This window comes from Sitophilus oryzae, unplaced genomic scaffold (genome assembly GCF_002938485.1).
Source record: "Sitophilus oryzae breed Bouriz unplaced genomic scaffold, Soryzae_2.0 scaffold_1494_pilon_pilon, whole genome shotgun sequence".
In the NCBI taxonomy this organism is placed as follows: Eukaryota; Metazoa; Arthropoda; class Insecta; order Coleoptera; family Curculionidae; genus Sitophilus; species Sitophilus oryzae.
This window is the reverse complement of record NW_022146163.1, coordinates 3467593-3482368: the sequence shown is the minus strand read 5'-3', so window position 1 is coordinate 3482368 and position 14776 is coordinate 3467593. Positions and strand designations below refer to the sequence as shown.

Genomic DNA, 14776 nt, shown 5'->3' with positions numbered 1-14776 from the left:
TATTTTTTTTTAAAAATCGGCTAACTTTTTAAATAGTGAATAACAAAAACCGAATTAAGACAGTGTTAAATGCATAGTTACAGTGATTCTTGGCACTTAGACCCTTCTTTATAAAATTACCGTTTAAAAAACACGACAGAGTCATCTATTAATGAATAAATAAAATATTTCTACAGCCAGGGGCGGCTCGTAGCACTGGAACATGGTGAGGCACATTAGAAGAGAATTTTTATTAGTATGTATATAGGGTGGCCATTAGTACGAGGAAGTTCTATATAAAAAAAGTACATACCTAAAAAAAATATTTTTTTTTAAAATTGCAATCGCATTACCATATTAACTATTTCTGTACAGAATTGGGTTCAGCATACATCACACTATTGATTTATTTGAAGCACTATATGTATATGCGGGATTTCCATGATAATTCATATTTGAAAAATTTCATCTTTTAAAAAGTGGTAAAAAACTGGAGTGAATTTAACTTATTGATATATTATTGCTTAAGTACGTATAATATAGCGAGGTATGTAGGATAAAAGAAGAAATCCGAGAAAAATTCACATTCACAGGGATTTTTTTATGGCGCGGCCAACGTTGCAATATTATAATGCTATATCACAGTTTTTTTTTAAACGCAATACACACTGTATATTATTTTTAGTATTTTAGATACCTACAGACTTAAAAAGCGCACATTTTTGTATTTAAAATATTTCTAAATTTTTAGCAGTTGCGGAAATAGCCTTATGTAATATAATTCGCAGTATTATACCGTATGATCGAAAAAAAACGGCGTCCAGTTGGCTGGGAAATGACAATCGATGACATTTAAAATGACAGCGTTCTTCATTTCATAGCCAACGCTGACGCCGTTTTTTCTCGATCATACGGTACCTATTACATAGGGCTATTGCAACAGTAAATTTTTATCAAAGCGACCTCAGGATATTTTCTCTTATATTTTACTCTGTATGGTAAAATTTTGTTTTTCTACCCATCCAGGTCGCTTTACTTTTTGATTATACACAATTTATCTAGAAATGATTCGAAAAACTTTACCTGGGGAAGTCCTCTGATGATGCATGGTCCCTCTAAATCATCATATCAATCAACAATTAGTCACTGCCCACTTTTTAGGTATTTACTTAATATCACAGATAACACATAATCCAGATGGCCATTGCTTACGGAACAGCATGTTTTCGATGAGACAGTTCCCTATTAATGACACAGAGGGCGCCTATAGCCAAATCTAATAATATTTTTAAAACGAACGAATTTCGAGCCACACCACGGCCACGCGATGTGAAGCGACGTAGCCGGTTGTTCATATTTATAAGCAAATTCCCGGTCAAACCCAGGGAAAATGTATATTCGGACTTTAATACTATACAATTGGATATGAAAATACTAGCCGCAGTGGATGTTTGAAAGTCAGAATTTCTAGATGAAATGCTATTTATAGCCATGAAATTTATAATTTAGATTTTATTTTTATTATTTGTCTCTTAATATTCATTAGCTGAAAATAAGGGTAAAGGTTATCTATATAGTAATAAATAAAATTTGGCACATAGGTTCCTTAAGTGATGTAAATGAGCACTAAGAAGGGATTTTTTGAAAATTCGACCACTAAGGGGGTGAAATTAGGGATGAAAAGCTGCATAAAAATTTGTTAAAATCTGGTTTAAGAGTATGAAATTTTTCACGAGTGCTCCTTGACTGACGTAATTGAACACTAAGGGGCAATTTTTGGAAATTCGCTCGTTAAGGGGGTGATATGGGGGGTACTTTTGTATACAAAAAAAGCATGTCCTAGGACTACGAAATTTTGCACAGAGGTGCCTTAAGTAGCGTAACTTAACAGTTCGATTATACAAAGCGATTTTAGGAAATTCTTCTACTAAGGGGTGAAACTGGGGGTGAAATTTTGCATACTTTTTTAAAATTAGTCCGAGGAGTTTGAAATTTGGAAATTGTTAATTAAGTGACGAAAGTGAGTACTCAGAAGCAAATTTTGGACATTCATCCCCTAAGAAATAAGGGATGAAAATTGGTATAAAAATTTGTTAAAATCGGTTTTAGAAGTATGAATTCTGCGTAGACGTTCCTTATGTAACTTAATTTAGCACTAAGAGGCAATTTTAGGAAATTTTCCCTCTAAGGGGGTGAAATGAAGGGTGAACGTTCTGAAAAAAAATCTGTCCTAGAAGTATGAAAATTTGCACAGAGGTTCATCAAGTGATGAAAGTTATACTCAGAAGCGAATTTTGGACATTCATCCCTTAAGAAATAAGGGATGAAAATATGTACAAAAATTTGTTAAAATCGGTTTTAGAAGTATAAAATTGTTCGCAGACGTTCCTTATATAAGGTAATTTAGCACTAAGAAGCAATTTTTCGAAATTTTCCCTCTAAGGGGGTGAAATGAGGGGTGAACTTTCTGAAAAAAATCTGTCCTAGAAGTATGAAAATTTGCACAGAGGTTCCTCAAGTGATGAAAGTGAGTACTCAGAAGCGAATTTTAGGCATTCGCCCCATAAGAATTAAGGGATGAAAATTTGTACAAAAATTCATTAAAATCGGTTTTGGAAGTATGAAATTTTGCGCAGACGTTCCTTATGTAACGTAATTTAGCACTCAGGAACAATTTTTGGAAATTCGCCCTCTAACGGGGTGAAATGAGGTGTGGACGTTCTGAAAAAAAATTGCTTGTTATTACTAAATTACGTTACATAAGGAACAAACAGAATTTCATACTTCTAAACCCGATTTTAACAAATGTTTGTACAAATTTTCATCCCTTATTTCACTCTCTTAAGAGATGAATGTCCAAAATCCACCTGTACAAAATTCCACACTCGTAGGACTGTTAGTTTTAACTAACAATTTATTAAAGTGCAACTATATAAAAATTATACAGGGTGGCGCCTCTCATATGACTCGGAGGCTCCAAGGAGAACGACCAATTCGTATTGAAATGAAATTTTGTGATCATATGTAAGTTAATTCTGCGTACGTTTTAAAAATATAGAGAGTTCTACAGGGTGTCCCCAAAAAAAGTTACACATCAAATTTGTATTTTTTTGTAAGGGAATACCCCCTTTATTAATTAATTTTTAGATTCTAAGAGAAAAATAAAGGTGTGTTTTATTAGGGAAGTATATGACTGAAATGTAAGGTTTTAGACTTACTTAAGATTTTGAAGAACAATTTTTAAATTTCAAGAAAAACTACCTAAATTGGAATTTACTCTATTGCACTTTAATCAAATTAAAACCTGACCCATAAAGTTATACAGGGTGGGGCAAAATTAATGTTGAACATTGGTATAACCTGTATAACTCCTTTAATACCCACCCTGTATAAATCCTTTAGTTTAATTGAATCACCCAGAATATTATTCCGATATTCAATGGGAAATTCATGTCACTTCCAAATACTATTAAGGTTGCCGGCCTACCCCTCAAACAAAGATTTTCCTAGATATTTTCATTTCTATGATTTAGTGTGAATAGATCTTTATTATTTGATAAAATCTAGGGTGGCTGTGATATGTCTGACGTTACTTCAACATAGCTGTCAAATTAGTTCAACTTTAGCAACTAGTTATTATTTTGTGTCAGTTCGTCAGTTGAAACAAAAAAAAATCTAAGAAATTTTCCGAAAATAGAAACTTATCCTACATCAGAAAGAATTGATATGATTCTACTTTTAGATTCAAATTTTTGTTATATTTTATATTTATATCTAATTTTAATTCTGTGATAATTAATATATGTTTTAAACGTATGTTTTTATTACAGTATTTTATACTACATCCTTTAATTTTTGATAAATTAACACAGCCACCTAGATTTTTTTCAAATAATAAAGATCTACTGACGCAAAATCATAAAAATGAAAGTATCTAGGAAAATCTTTGTTAGAGGGGTAGGCAACCTTAATAATATTTTGAAGATATATGAATTCCCCATTGAACACGGAAATAATATACTGGGTGTTCCATTTAAAATAAAGGAGTAACTTGCTTTCAAAGTGATAAATGTTCAATATAAGTTTGTCCCACCCTGTATAACTTTTCCTGTCACATTTTAATTTGGTTTAACATATTATGGTTATTGTAACTAAATATCAGGCTATACAGGATAAATTACAATATAGATAGCTGTTATTGAAATTTAAATTTTATTCTTCATTTTCACAAAATGTGAAATATGTCAAAATCCTTACATTCTAGGCACATGCTTCTTTAATAAAACACACCTTTATTTTTTCCTGGAATCCAAAAATCAATTAATATATAGGGTATTCCATTACAAAAACAACTTTAATGTATAACTTTTGGGGGACACCCTGTATAACTATATATTTTTATAAAATGCTTTCAATTAATCTATATATGCTTCATTTCAAGCCCACTCCACGCCGTTTTTTTTTTCGATCGTATGGTATATTCAATAATTGCATTACTTATAATTTATAACAGTTTATGTTCACTGATTCATTTATAATTTATATCCACTTAATTACTTGATTTATCCATCATAAACTTTGCATAGATAAAGAAATAACGATGGACAATTCTTAATGTGTTAAATTATACCGTATGATCCAAAAAAAGGCGTCCGATTGGCTTGGAAATGATGGTCGATGACATTCCCATATAATTTTACATATCAAATGACAGCGATCTTCATTTCATAGCCATATCGCTGACGCCGTTTTTTTCGATCATACGGTATATGGTAAAGCCATCGATCACCATTTCTAAGGTAACTTAACGCCGTATTTTTACATACAAAATGTGCAAAAAAATTCTATATAAATGAACTCACCACAATTTTCTATCCACTTTGTACATAAATTAGGATCTCTTGACGCAGGAAACTTAAACATATGTACACCTGATTTCCGAGAAATCCCACAATTATAAAATTGGCACTTATTACCAGACATTTTAATAATAATTTTATTATCACTAATCACACACAGTTATAATCAAAGACAGTCAAAGGTAAATTACCCGCCTTTTAAAATATCCGTTAAAAACAAAAGACAGTAACGACATATCTAAATCTTCTATCTTTGTCGCATATGGTTCGTTCCTTTATTATTCCGTGATAAGGGAAGGAATAGAGATTTTCTATGATAAGTGGTAAAGCTAGGTTTTCATATGTACAAATTTGAAAAACTTTCCAGGAAATTCGGTCATATTATTTTCATTAATAAATTGTTTATCATAAATAAATTTATTAAAAAAGTTTTTGAACGAATATTCAAATTCTAAACGTTTCAATTAACAAAAAAATTGGCCAAGTGCGAGTCGGACTCGCGCACGAAGGGTTCATTATCATTGAATGTACCATTCACACATTATCTATACAACATCAGACATTATATTATTGTAAACTTTTTTTCCGATTTAGCTGAAATTTTGAATGCGCTTGTAAGTAATTTAAAAAAAATGAAGAAACACATTGCTAAAAATTGTATTAATCAATAATAAATAAGTAAAAATAAATATGTAAAAATAAAAAAAAAGATTAAGAAACAGTCACCTTGCCTACGATTCGAACCTGCCTCACTACGTCTCACCGCCTTCAAATCCTAACGCCTTTAACCACACGGCCACTCGAGGACTTGAATATTCTTTGTAAAATTCTTACTTAAACGATAATGTTTAGTGAAAGTACTTTTTTATTTATAAACATTTATTTAATTCTGTTTTTAGTATTTGTTCTTATAGCGGCAACATAGATACATTAATTATCTGTAAAATTTTCAACTGTCTAGCTATAAAGTTAGTTAATAAGAATTAATAGGTGTAGCATATTTCAACATCATTCATGGTTTTAAAAAGATCAAAAAATATGCATGTGTGTTTATAGTATAAATGAATTGCTCCTTACGTTAGTTCTTATTGATATAATAGCAAAAAGTATAAAGTATAAGCGCAATTTTATTAAAATATGTTATTCTAAGTTAGAATAACATAGAGTTAAAAAATATGTGTTACAATTTCTAACACATATTTTTTTTTAACTCTAATGTTCTAAATTAATTGTTCAAAATATAATTGTTATTTTTTTTCCTAGGAAAGATAAAACTTCATTAATTTTCATAAATAAATTTATTTCTATTAAATTTTATAGAGCAATATGTACTACAGTTTTATTTCACATTTTGTAATACTGCTTCGGTGCGGTGCCCCATTGCTATCTGTGAGTTCATTCAAATTATGAAAAATCACTACTGATCTAGAAGATAAAATGTACCTAAGTACCATAATATTATAATCAAAAATTACTAATTTTGTAAATTATTACCTATAATGGTTAGATGAGATGCATGTAAACTTCTTTAGGCTGGTTTCTTAAAGTTAGGTGATTAATTATCTTCGCATCGTCATAGGCTCTAATCAATTGTAGATTATTCTTCAATCAACCTGAAATATGTAATATTATTTACTTTATATCTATGAAAAATTATCATTTTCTTTATGAAAATTTTGAGTTTAAATTTAAATGTGATTAGAATAAATATACGTCACTAATTAACATTTTTTTATCACAGGTAATATTCTATATTACTTTATGTTTACTTTTGTGAAAATATTACTTACCTATAATATTTAAACGAGTTCCTGAATGTACAATTTTACTTGTTTATCGCGATGCCGAGTTCTGAATCTTGTATTGGTTGTCTAAAACTGTTTGATTATGCTTAGTTATATTGTATCCTATATTTTATTAAACAAACTCAAAATAATGTTTATAATTACCTTCATCAGCCTTTATACCATTAAAAGTCATTATTATCAGTTATTATTATGTAGTATGTAGTTATTTCTTTGAGTTATTTGTTGTTGTTTGTTTTCAAAGATCATTTTTGAGGTTAATATCATATGAAACTTTTCGTAATTAGGCAACTGGTAAATGACGTGTGACGATAAATTAATAAAATAATAATTTACGTATTAAGTTAAATATTTATATATTAATTTAACATCCGGTATTACCTAACATCCATATCTATTTCATGTTTATAAATTACATAATTTTTAATTTTATATATTCATAATGAAATGAAATATATTTCGATATAACGTTTGGCAACCACGCAACTGAAGTGCAAGCGACATCTGTGCAAGAGAAGCAAAACCTCCCAAAAAAGTTAGAAAAGGAATCTAAAAATTTCAGATTATTCAAACGTCACTCCAATATTTTTCCAAATTGGAGTGAAATTGGGGTGACAATTTTTAACACGTAAGGAGCCATCTGGATTATGTGTTATCTGTGTTAATATGTACAATAATCAGTAAAAAGAGTAATTAAACATGCAATTCACATTAAAAAACGTAGATATTAATCAATTAGAGACAAAACAGCATAACCGGCAGAATTAATTCAAACTGATTCAAACTAAGCCAAATTCCCAAATAATGCAATTCTGCATTTTCAGCCTGTCGCCTAAAATCTCTCGGGCTGATCGGGAACTGATCGGGAAGTGATACATATTTTTAACGAACGGCTTTTAAAGTTCAAATTTACATTTGAGGCTCACCTCAATACGGTCTTTTTACGCGCTGCTACTCCATACATTTTATCTCTCTTCAACTAAAGGTTTTGCCTATGCTTTTTCTTTTCATTCTATAGAGTTAAGATTCCAGTGAACGCTGTCGCTCTGTCAGTGCGATATACCACAATACGCTAGACAAGGAAAGACGAGAGGCAAACCTCTGCACATATACTTCTTAAAGAACAAATGAGATGGATATACATCGTCGAGTTTGTCGCATTTGGGAAAGGAAGCGCGTTTAAAGGAATACCATCGACGTAATTTATTGTAGAATGACGGTTAAAAAATACAATTATTATTGATGCAAATAGGAAAAAAAATAAAATTGTGATTAAAGATGTATCGATTAATACGTGTAATTTTTCAAATGTATTGATGAGGCACTGCCTCATCTGCCTCATAGGACAAGCCGCCCCTGTCTACAGCAGATAAGAACATAGAACCTTTTCTAATGCATGCAGCATGAAACAGAACTATTTTGTGGCAAAAAACGAATTTTGGAGAATTTAGCACTTAGACCCTTTGGGAATACCACGCTTCAATAAATTCATGTATTATTCGAAAAAAAAAATAGTTATCGTATACGCATTTCCCAGCAAAGTGAGTAAATTGAAACTAGGATTACCGCAACTAAATACACATTTTCGGTTGGTATCAAACATCAGTCTTCTACTTCCTCCTCTCGAATACATGGTGAATTTTAACTAAGTGCAAATATTTTTAGGTATGGTCTATTTCGATCACAGGAACACACCTATGTATGTGTTTTTTTGCGCGAAAAAAAAATTGATAAGTATATTTTGAAATTTGTTTGGAAAATTTTTAAATTTTCAGGTAAAAAACATAATATGTGTATTGTGTTGACGACGCTATAATGGGGGATTTGAGAACTCGTGGGAATTTTTGACCGATCCATAATAGCGTAATATCGAAAAAAATCGACGTCAAAGACAGCTGGGGATTGATAATCTTTTTTGAAGCCGTTTTTTTTCGATCGTATGAGCGGAACTTTTGATTATAAAATGACACCCTAGGCATTTTTTTACTTTGTTAAGACTTTGTTCGATAGAAACACATCGCACCCTTCTCTTCCCTTAGTATTTCTTCCTCCGACTATCAGAGGCACCCTTGTATAATAAAATTGAAATGTATTATAAGTTGCCTATCTATTTAATATTATAAGTCTTTTATCTATGATAGAAAATGACACTCTTAATAGAATGACATATCATCATATATCAACTTTTGACATTTTCGCATGTGATTTATTTGAAATTATAACTTGCGGTTCGTAACGAAAATTTGACTCGAAATACCAAGTGTGTGGTACCAAATTATTTGCAAAAAAAATACTTTTTCCAAATATGCTAATGAACCACCCTTGTTCCATTTGAAAAAATTATGATATGATTAAAAATACGATTTGGGCATCTTTTAACCGACCAGGACAAGACACGAAAAACATAAGACGATCAGGTCTAATTTTCCAATGCTCCTTGATTAAAAATTAGTGTTTTTAATACAGCCATGGCATTCTAGAATGAAACTTAAAATACGATTTTTTTAAGCGAAAATATGTTTTCTAAATTTCTATTCAGAATGTCATTTTCTATAGAATAAAGTAAAAATATACCGAGGGTGCCCTTTAAAAATCAAAAGTTGTAGTCATTTCCCTGTGAAACAGGAAGTAACCAAAAACTGAATACGTCAATCAATCCTAATTTATGTCATATACTAACATACCAAATCTCGTTTTTTCATATGAAAAAATAAAAAAGTTATAGGGGTTAGCCACTTTTGAGAGCCACCCGGTATATTAATACATTTAGACATTAAATATGGTTCTTAGCCGAAGAAAGCAAGAAGTAATACCACTGAAACATATATGGCATTATCAAATTTCAGGGTATAATCGTAAGATTTGAATTAGGTTTCATATAGCTTATAGGAAAGTATCGGTTGTTGAAGTATGTTGATACCTATCCATCGCATTAAATGAATCTCAGTTCTCTTAAGTTTCTTTTTTATTCATTTTATAATTTTAGAACCGCAAAAATCTGACAATGTTATTAACTAATTAATTATTGTTTGGTTTATTATAGAATAGAACTCTTTTTTTATAGAATTTTAAATTAAAATAAATAATCGTACGATGTCGTAATTTATGTATTAGATGTCTCTTTCACACAATGTTCATATTATTTTAGGTCAAAATATTATGATTTTTTATTATTTAGTTTGTTATTTTTAAGTTTCCAAATGCCACAATATGATATACAAATCTTTTACATACAAAAATATCTTATAAATAGTTCCCAAAGCTGGAAAATATGATTTGCTGTTTTTTTGCAACCATTTTCTATAGTATAAATTACGAAGGTTTTTTCATGTGGATATTTGACATGGTACATTTACACATATTATGTGCGCTATTCAAACAACATTTAAAAAATTTAAAAAAAATAATTTATTACAGTTAAGTCTGGCTTTATTTGACATGTTCGGAGCTTCTTATTTTTATTTTATTTGATCATATTGGAATCAATTACTTGTTAATAGATATAGAAATTATTTACATTTCCTTTTATTTAAATTAATATTTTATTTTTATCGTTTAAGGGCAAAACGCTGGACAAGCAAGATCTGATGTCCCTCAAACCAGCTCCCAAGATGAGACCGAAGGGCAGTACCCGACCTCGACCCAAAACCATACACATTGACAGCGGGTCTGTGCAGTTGGCCGAAGGTATGTCAAGAAGTAGAGGTACAAAAGGTTCGACTTCAAATCTTACAGGTATGTGTTTACTAAAAATTTTTGTTCAAAATTGTATAGAAGCATTTTTTATTAATTTGTATATATTTTCTGTACGACCGACGGGAGGGTCTCTGACAGTGACAGTTATGTCTGTCTTTTTAATTTACATGTAAATTTTCTTTTTGTTATTTTTTTGTATGTTGTCTGTCGAGATCTTTCCTGAAGCGTTGGACAGACTATATTATATATTTTAGCATGGTTTTTATCAGTACAATATTTTTTTAATACAGTCATTGATGTACACACATAGAGACACTGTACAGTAATTTAAAAATATTTACTTTTTTTTAATCCCCATAAATTCTGCATGAAAAAAACTTTATGATTCCGTAGCATAGATTTTGCTTTAAAAATCAAATCAAATAATATTTCGGGAAAAAAACCTAAAGCCGTTCTAAATAATTTAGCTAATATTTTTAGGAAATACAACTAATAAAAAGTTAAATGAGTAAATATTTGTCTCTTTTAATTTTATATGTTCATAAAATTTAATTTTTTACTTTAACCCACTTTCTTATATGATTTATCACACACACTATAAAACGACTCGTTTCCGACTCGAAAAGTTTAGAAAAATTCTCTGTTTTAATTACACTAAAATATATATGTAGATCAATACGCTAAATTGTATTAATTTGTTATAAAGTCTATACTACAGGTAAAAATAAAATGCGTAAATTCTCCAAAAATAACATTTTTAAATTGGTAATATACTAAATTGAATATAAGAATATAAAATCAATTAAATGCATTGGAGGAAATAACAATGTGCTCTCATCTATTTAGACTTTCTGATAATTGTTTATACATTTGATTGTTGTATAAAACATTTTTGGATAAAAATTACTGTATTAAATCATAAATTATAGAAATAATATATTTTGAATATTTCCCAGTAACGTCATTAATTTAGTAAAACAGTATAGTCGTCAATAAAAATAACTAGGTTATGAATTCATATTTTTCTGTAAAAATTTTGATCCGCTTTACTTTCCGATCTTTCACTAAAAATGTATGTTGACTGTTATACGAGGCATGTTTTTTAAGTAAGTACCGTTTTGGAATTAAAAAAAACGTGCAAAGATATCGCAATAATTTTATTTTTACATAAAAGCCTGTACCTTAATCTACTTTTCTACATAATTTCCGTGAATATTGAGGCACTTGTCATAACGTGGCACCAGTTTTTCAATACCCTCCTCATAAAATTCTGCCGCCTGACTGGTTAACCTCTGTATCACAACTGTTTTGACTTCGTTATCGTCTTGAAGACGCTGACCGCCCAGGTGTTTCTTCAAGTGCAGGCTGACCGCCCAGGTAGTCACTGGGCGCCAGATCAGGGCTGTATGGAGGATGATCTAGAGTTTCCGATTTAAAAGATTTGATGAGATCTTTGGTCCGATTAGCCACATGTGGACGGGCATTGTCATGCAGCAAAACAATACCCTTACTCAACTTGCCACGTCTTTTGTTTTGGATTGCACGGCGCAAATTGTTCAATGTCTCACAATAAGATGCTGCATTGATTGTCTCATTACGAGGCAGAAACTCCACTAGCAATACTCCTTTTCTATTCCAAAAAACTGTGCACATGATTTTCCGGGCAGAAATTATTTGCTTAAACTTCACTGTTTTGGGTGATGATGAATGTCGCCATTCCATGGACTGTTGTTTCGATTCTGGTGTGACGTAGGCCACCCATGTTTCGTCACCAGTAACAATTTTGTCTAAAAAATCTTCACCTTCATTGTGGTACTGCTCAAGGAAAGTCAAGGCACTGCCTAAACGTTGGGTTTTGTGCAAATCCGTCAACATTTTCGGAACCCAACGTGAACACAATTTCCGGTAATTCAAGTTCTCGGTCACAATGCGATACAAAACACTACGAGAACATTGAGGAAAGTAGTCGCACAATGATGAATTTGCAAAGCGTCTGTTTTCTTTCACCTTTTCGTCCACTTTCTGCACCAAATCTTCATTAACGACCGAAGGACGCCCACTCCGTTCTTCATCATGCACATTTGTACGGCCATCTTTAAATGCTCTCACCCATTTCCTTACCATTCCATCACTCATAATGTTTTGTCCGTAAACTTCACAGATCTCACGATGAATATCGATCGGTTTTACGCCTTTAGCACTAAGAAATCGTATGACAGTCCGTACTTCACAATCGGCGGGGCTCACGATTGTCGGAGGCATCTTAAACACTCAATAAACAACGTATATAATGAAGAATCAGACTGTACTGGCGTCTGTGCATAGACAAGAGATGTAGGTAACCAGCGCGCATGCGCGGAACGCCGACCGTAGCGCTGCAGCGGCGGAATCGCAAAACGGTACTTACTTAAAAAACATGCCTCGTATCACAGATTAGGTATACCACAGATAAAAATCTTGTCTCTAATTCATGGTACGAAAATTGTTTTTTATGACGCTGACCAAACGAGTAAAATTTCCTGTGCGCAAAAATAAATTCGCGTTTAAACAAGGTAATAACTGGGCCGGTCAGGCGCTGTGCACAATAATTTTAGAGGCCATAAGTGGACGTGCTATGTGCGCAAATTAGTAACCTAACTAGAGCGCGACTCCGAAAACTGGAACCATGAAAAACAATGCTTTTGACGATAAGCTTATAATCTGTATAACCTGTGGTATGACTAAAGCAATGACTAAAGCATATAAGGACATGTAACGCCCATATACGGGCTGCACCAGAATTTGTGCCCTTAGACGCCATTTTTTTGATGGCGATGAATGAGTCATCAGCGACAATTTTAGCGACTTTTAATAGTTTGTGTATAGTAAACTTTGTATAAACTTTATTACAATGGCGATTAGTTGTTCAGCTTTCAAGTGTAAAAGCCGCAACGATAAGAAAGAGCCAGGATTTACGTGTCATAGGTAAATAAACAGTCCGCTCCACCTTTTTAGCGTTTTCTTAGTTTTCTTATTGAATTCGATAATTATTTTTCTGATATTTTATGTTCTGATGTGTGCTATATGTCGATACTAGTTTTGTACCTTTTGTTATCATTTTAATACGTTTTTTTTCGTAATTAATTAGTATGATACCGCCGTATACACCATAGGCGTAGTCAAAACAATTATCAAAAAGTATAAAAATCTCTTCAAACAGCTAAGTTAAGAAAAATATGTGCCACGGCACTGTTTGGTGACATGGTCACAATTTGCTCTCGGGTGTTATTTGTCCTTGAATTCTTTAGTCATTGGGCTAAAGTTTGTCCAAAGAGGGAGTATATGTCAGTGTGACAGTTGTTGAACGTCATTTTAATTCACAGGTAAGTAGTATTTCTTTCATTTTTTGGATGTCGTCTGTCGAATTCCTCTTTGGACAGGCTTTATATCAGTATACCTAGAAGCTATTTGTTTTATTATTTGACCTGTGCAATTAATGACAATTAATATTATTTTGACCTATGCATGAGTTTATATATTTTTTTTTTTTTTGCTTAGCCTATACCCCTTCTTCTATGAAGCGCGATTACTACCGAGGCTCTCAAGATAGTCTGGCCGATCGAAGCATGAGCAATAATATGCTTTATAAAGGTGTGTTGCTTTTATGTTATTATTTTTTATTGAGCACCATTAATTTTGATTACCTATAAATACGCCTTATGGAAGACTTCCTAGATTACTGACATCGATTTTTTTACTTATAATGATTAATCTATATTTAATGTTAACTGTATCTGGATGTATATTTAATGTTAATTTTTAGTAGGTATATTTCACTATAATTTAATTGAAATATCACATAATTTGAGATAGTTTAGTAATTCTTAGAAATAAAAGTATTTATGACTTTTTACTATACAGGGTTGTTCACCACATACGACACGGAGTATTGTAGCTAAACGATTAGATTTTTACAAATTGTAAGTTTTGGGTTCGTTGAAGGACTATTAGAGCTACAATTTAAAAATATTTTTACAAGATACAGAGTGTCCCAAATAAATAAGAAATATCAAAGTTGTATTTTTTTAAATGGAACACCCTGTATATTATTACATTTTTAGTTTCTACAATTAAAATAAAGGTAAATTTAATTAAGGTTTATTACACTTAAACCTTACCGTTTAAATATTTTCAATTTTGTGAAATTACAGTAAAAAATTTAAGGCTTCATTTCTCCAATGATATCAAAGTTTTTAATACCAAATATTTACTAAAGTTTATTTATTGATCAGTTATTGTGTTGCAATAATAAAAATAATACTACTCATACAGAGTGTCTAAAAATTTATTTTAAATAATTTCTAGCTTTAAACGGCAATAACTTGTATAATTTAAATGGAACGCCCTGTATATTTAGGAGAATCAGATGCAAAATTTAATTGTCTATCAAATTGTATT

The 14776-nt window shown here is 31.2% G+C and overlaps 1 protein-coding gene and 1 long non-coding RNA gene across 11 annotated transcripts in view; one reads left to right on the top strand and one right to left on the bottom strand.

The window, feature by feature from the left end:
• The window catches only part of LOC115877511 (patronin), a 210518-nt gene that overhangs the window by 167505 nt on the left and 28237 nt on the right, over positions 1–14776 (top strand). For 7 of the 9 annotated variants that reach the window (XM_030893720.1, XM_030893715.1, XM_030893721.1 and 4 more), the window contains 2 exons: positions 10204–10378; positions 13877–13969. In XM_030893720.1, coding sequence (XP_030749580.1) covers positions 10204–10378; positions 13877–13969 — 268 coding nt within the window. The remainder of the gene's footprint in view (positions 1–10203; positions 10379–13876; positions 13970–14776) is intronic. The other 2 variants (XM_030893722.1, XM_030893719.1) reach the window with 1 other exon arrangement.
• LOC115877515 lies at positions 6123–7298 on the bottom strand. Of its 2 annotated transcripts, none has more exons than XR_004049361.1 (4): positions 6788–7298; positions 6629–6715; positions 6333–6451; positions 6123–6281 (listed from the first exon to the last, which is right to left on the bottom strand). It is a non-coding gene; the product is annotated as an uncharacterized LOC115877515 (long non-coding RNA). The 2 variants fall into 2 exon arrangements; XR_004049360.1 differs by having other exon boundaries at positions 6123–6263.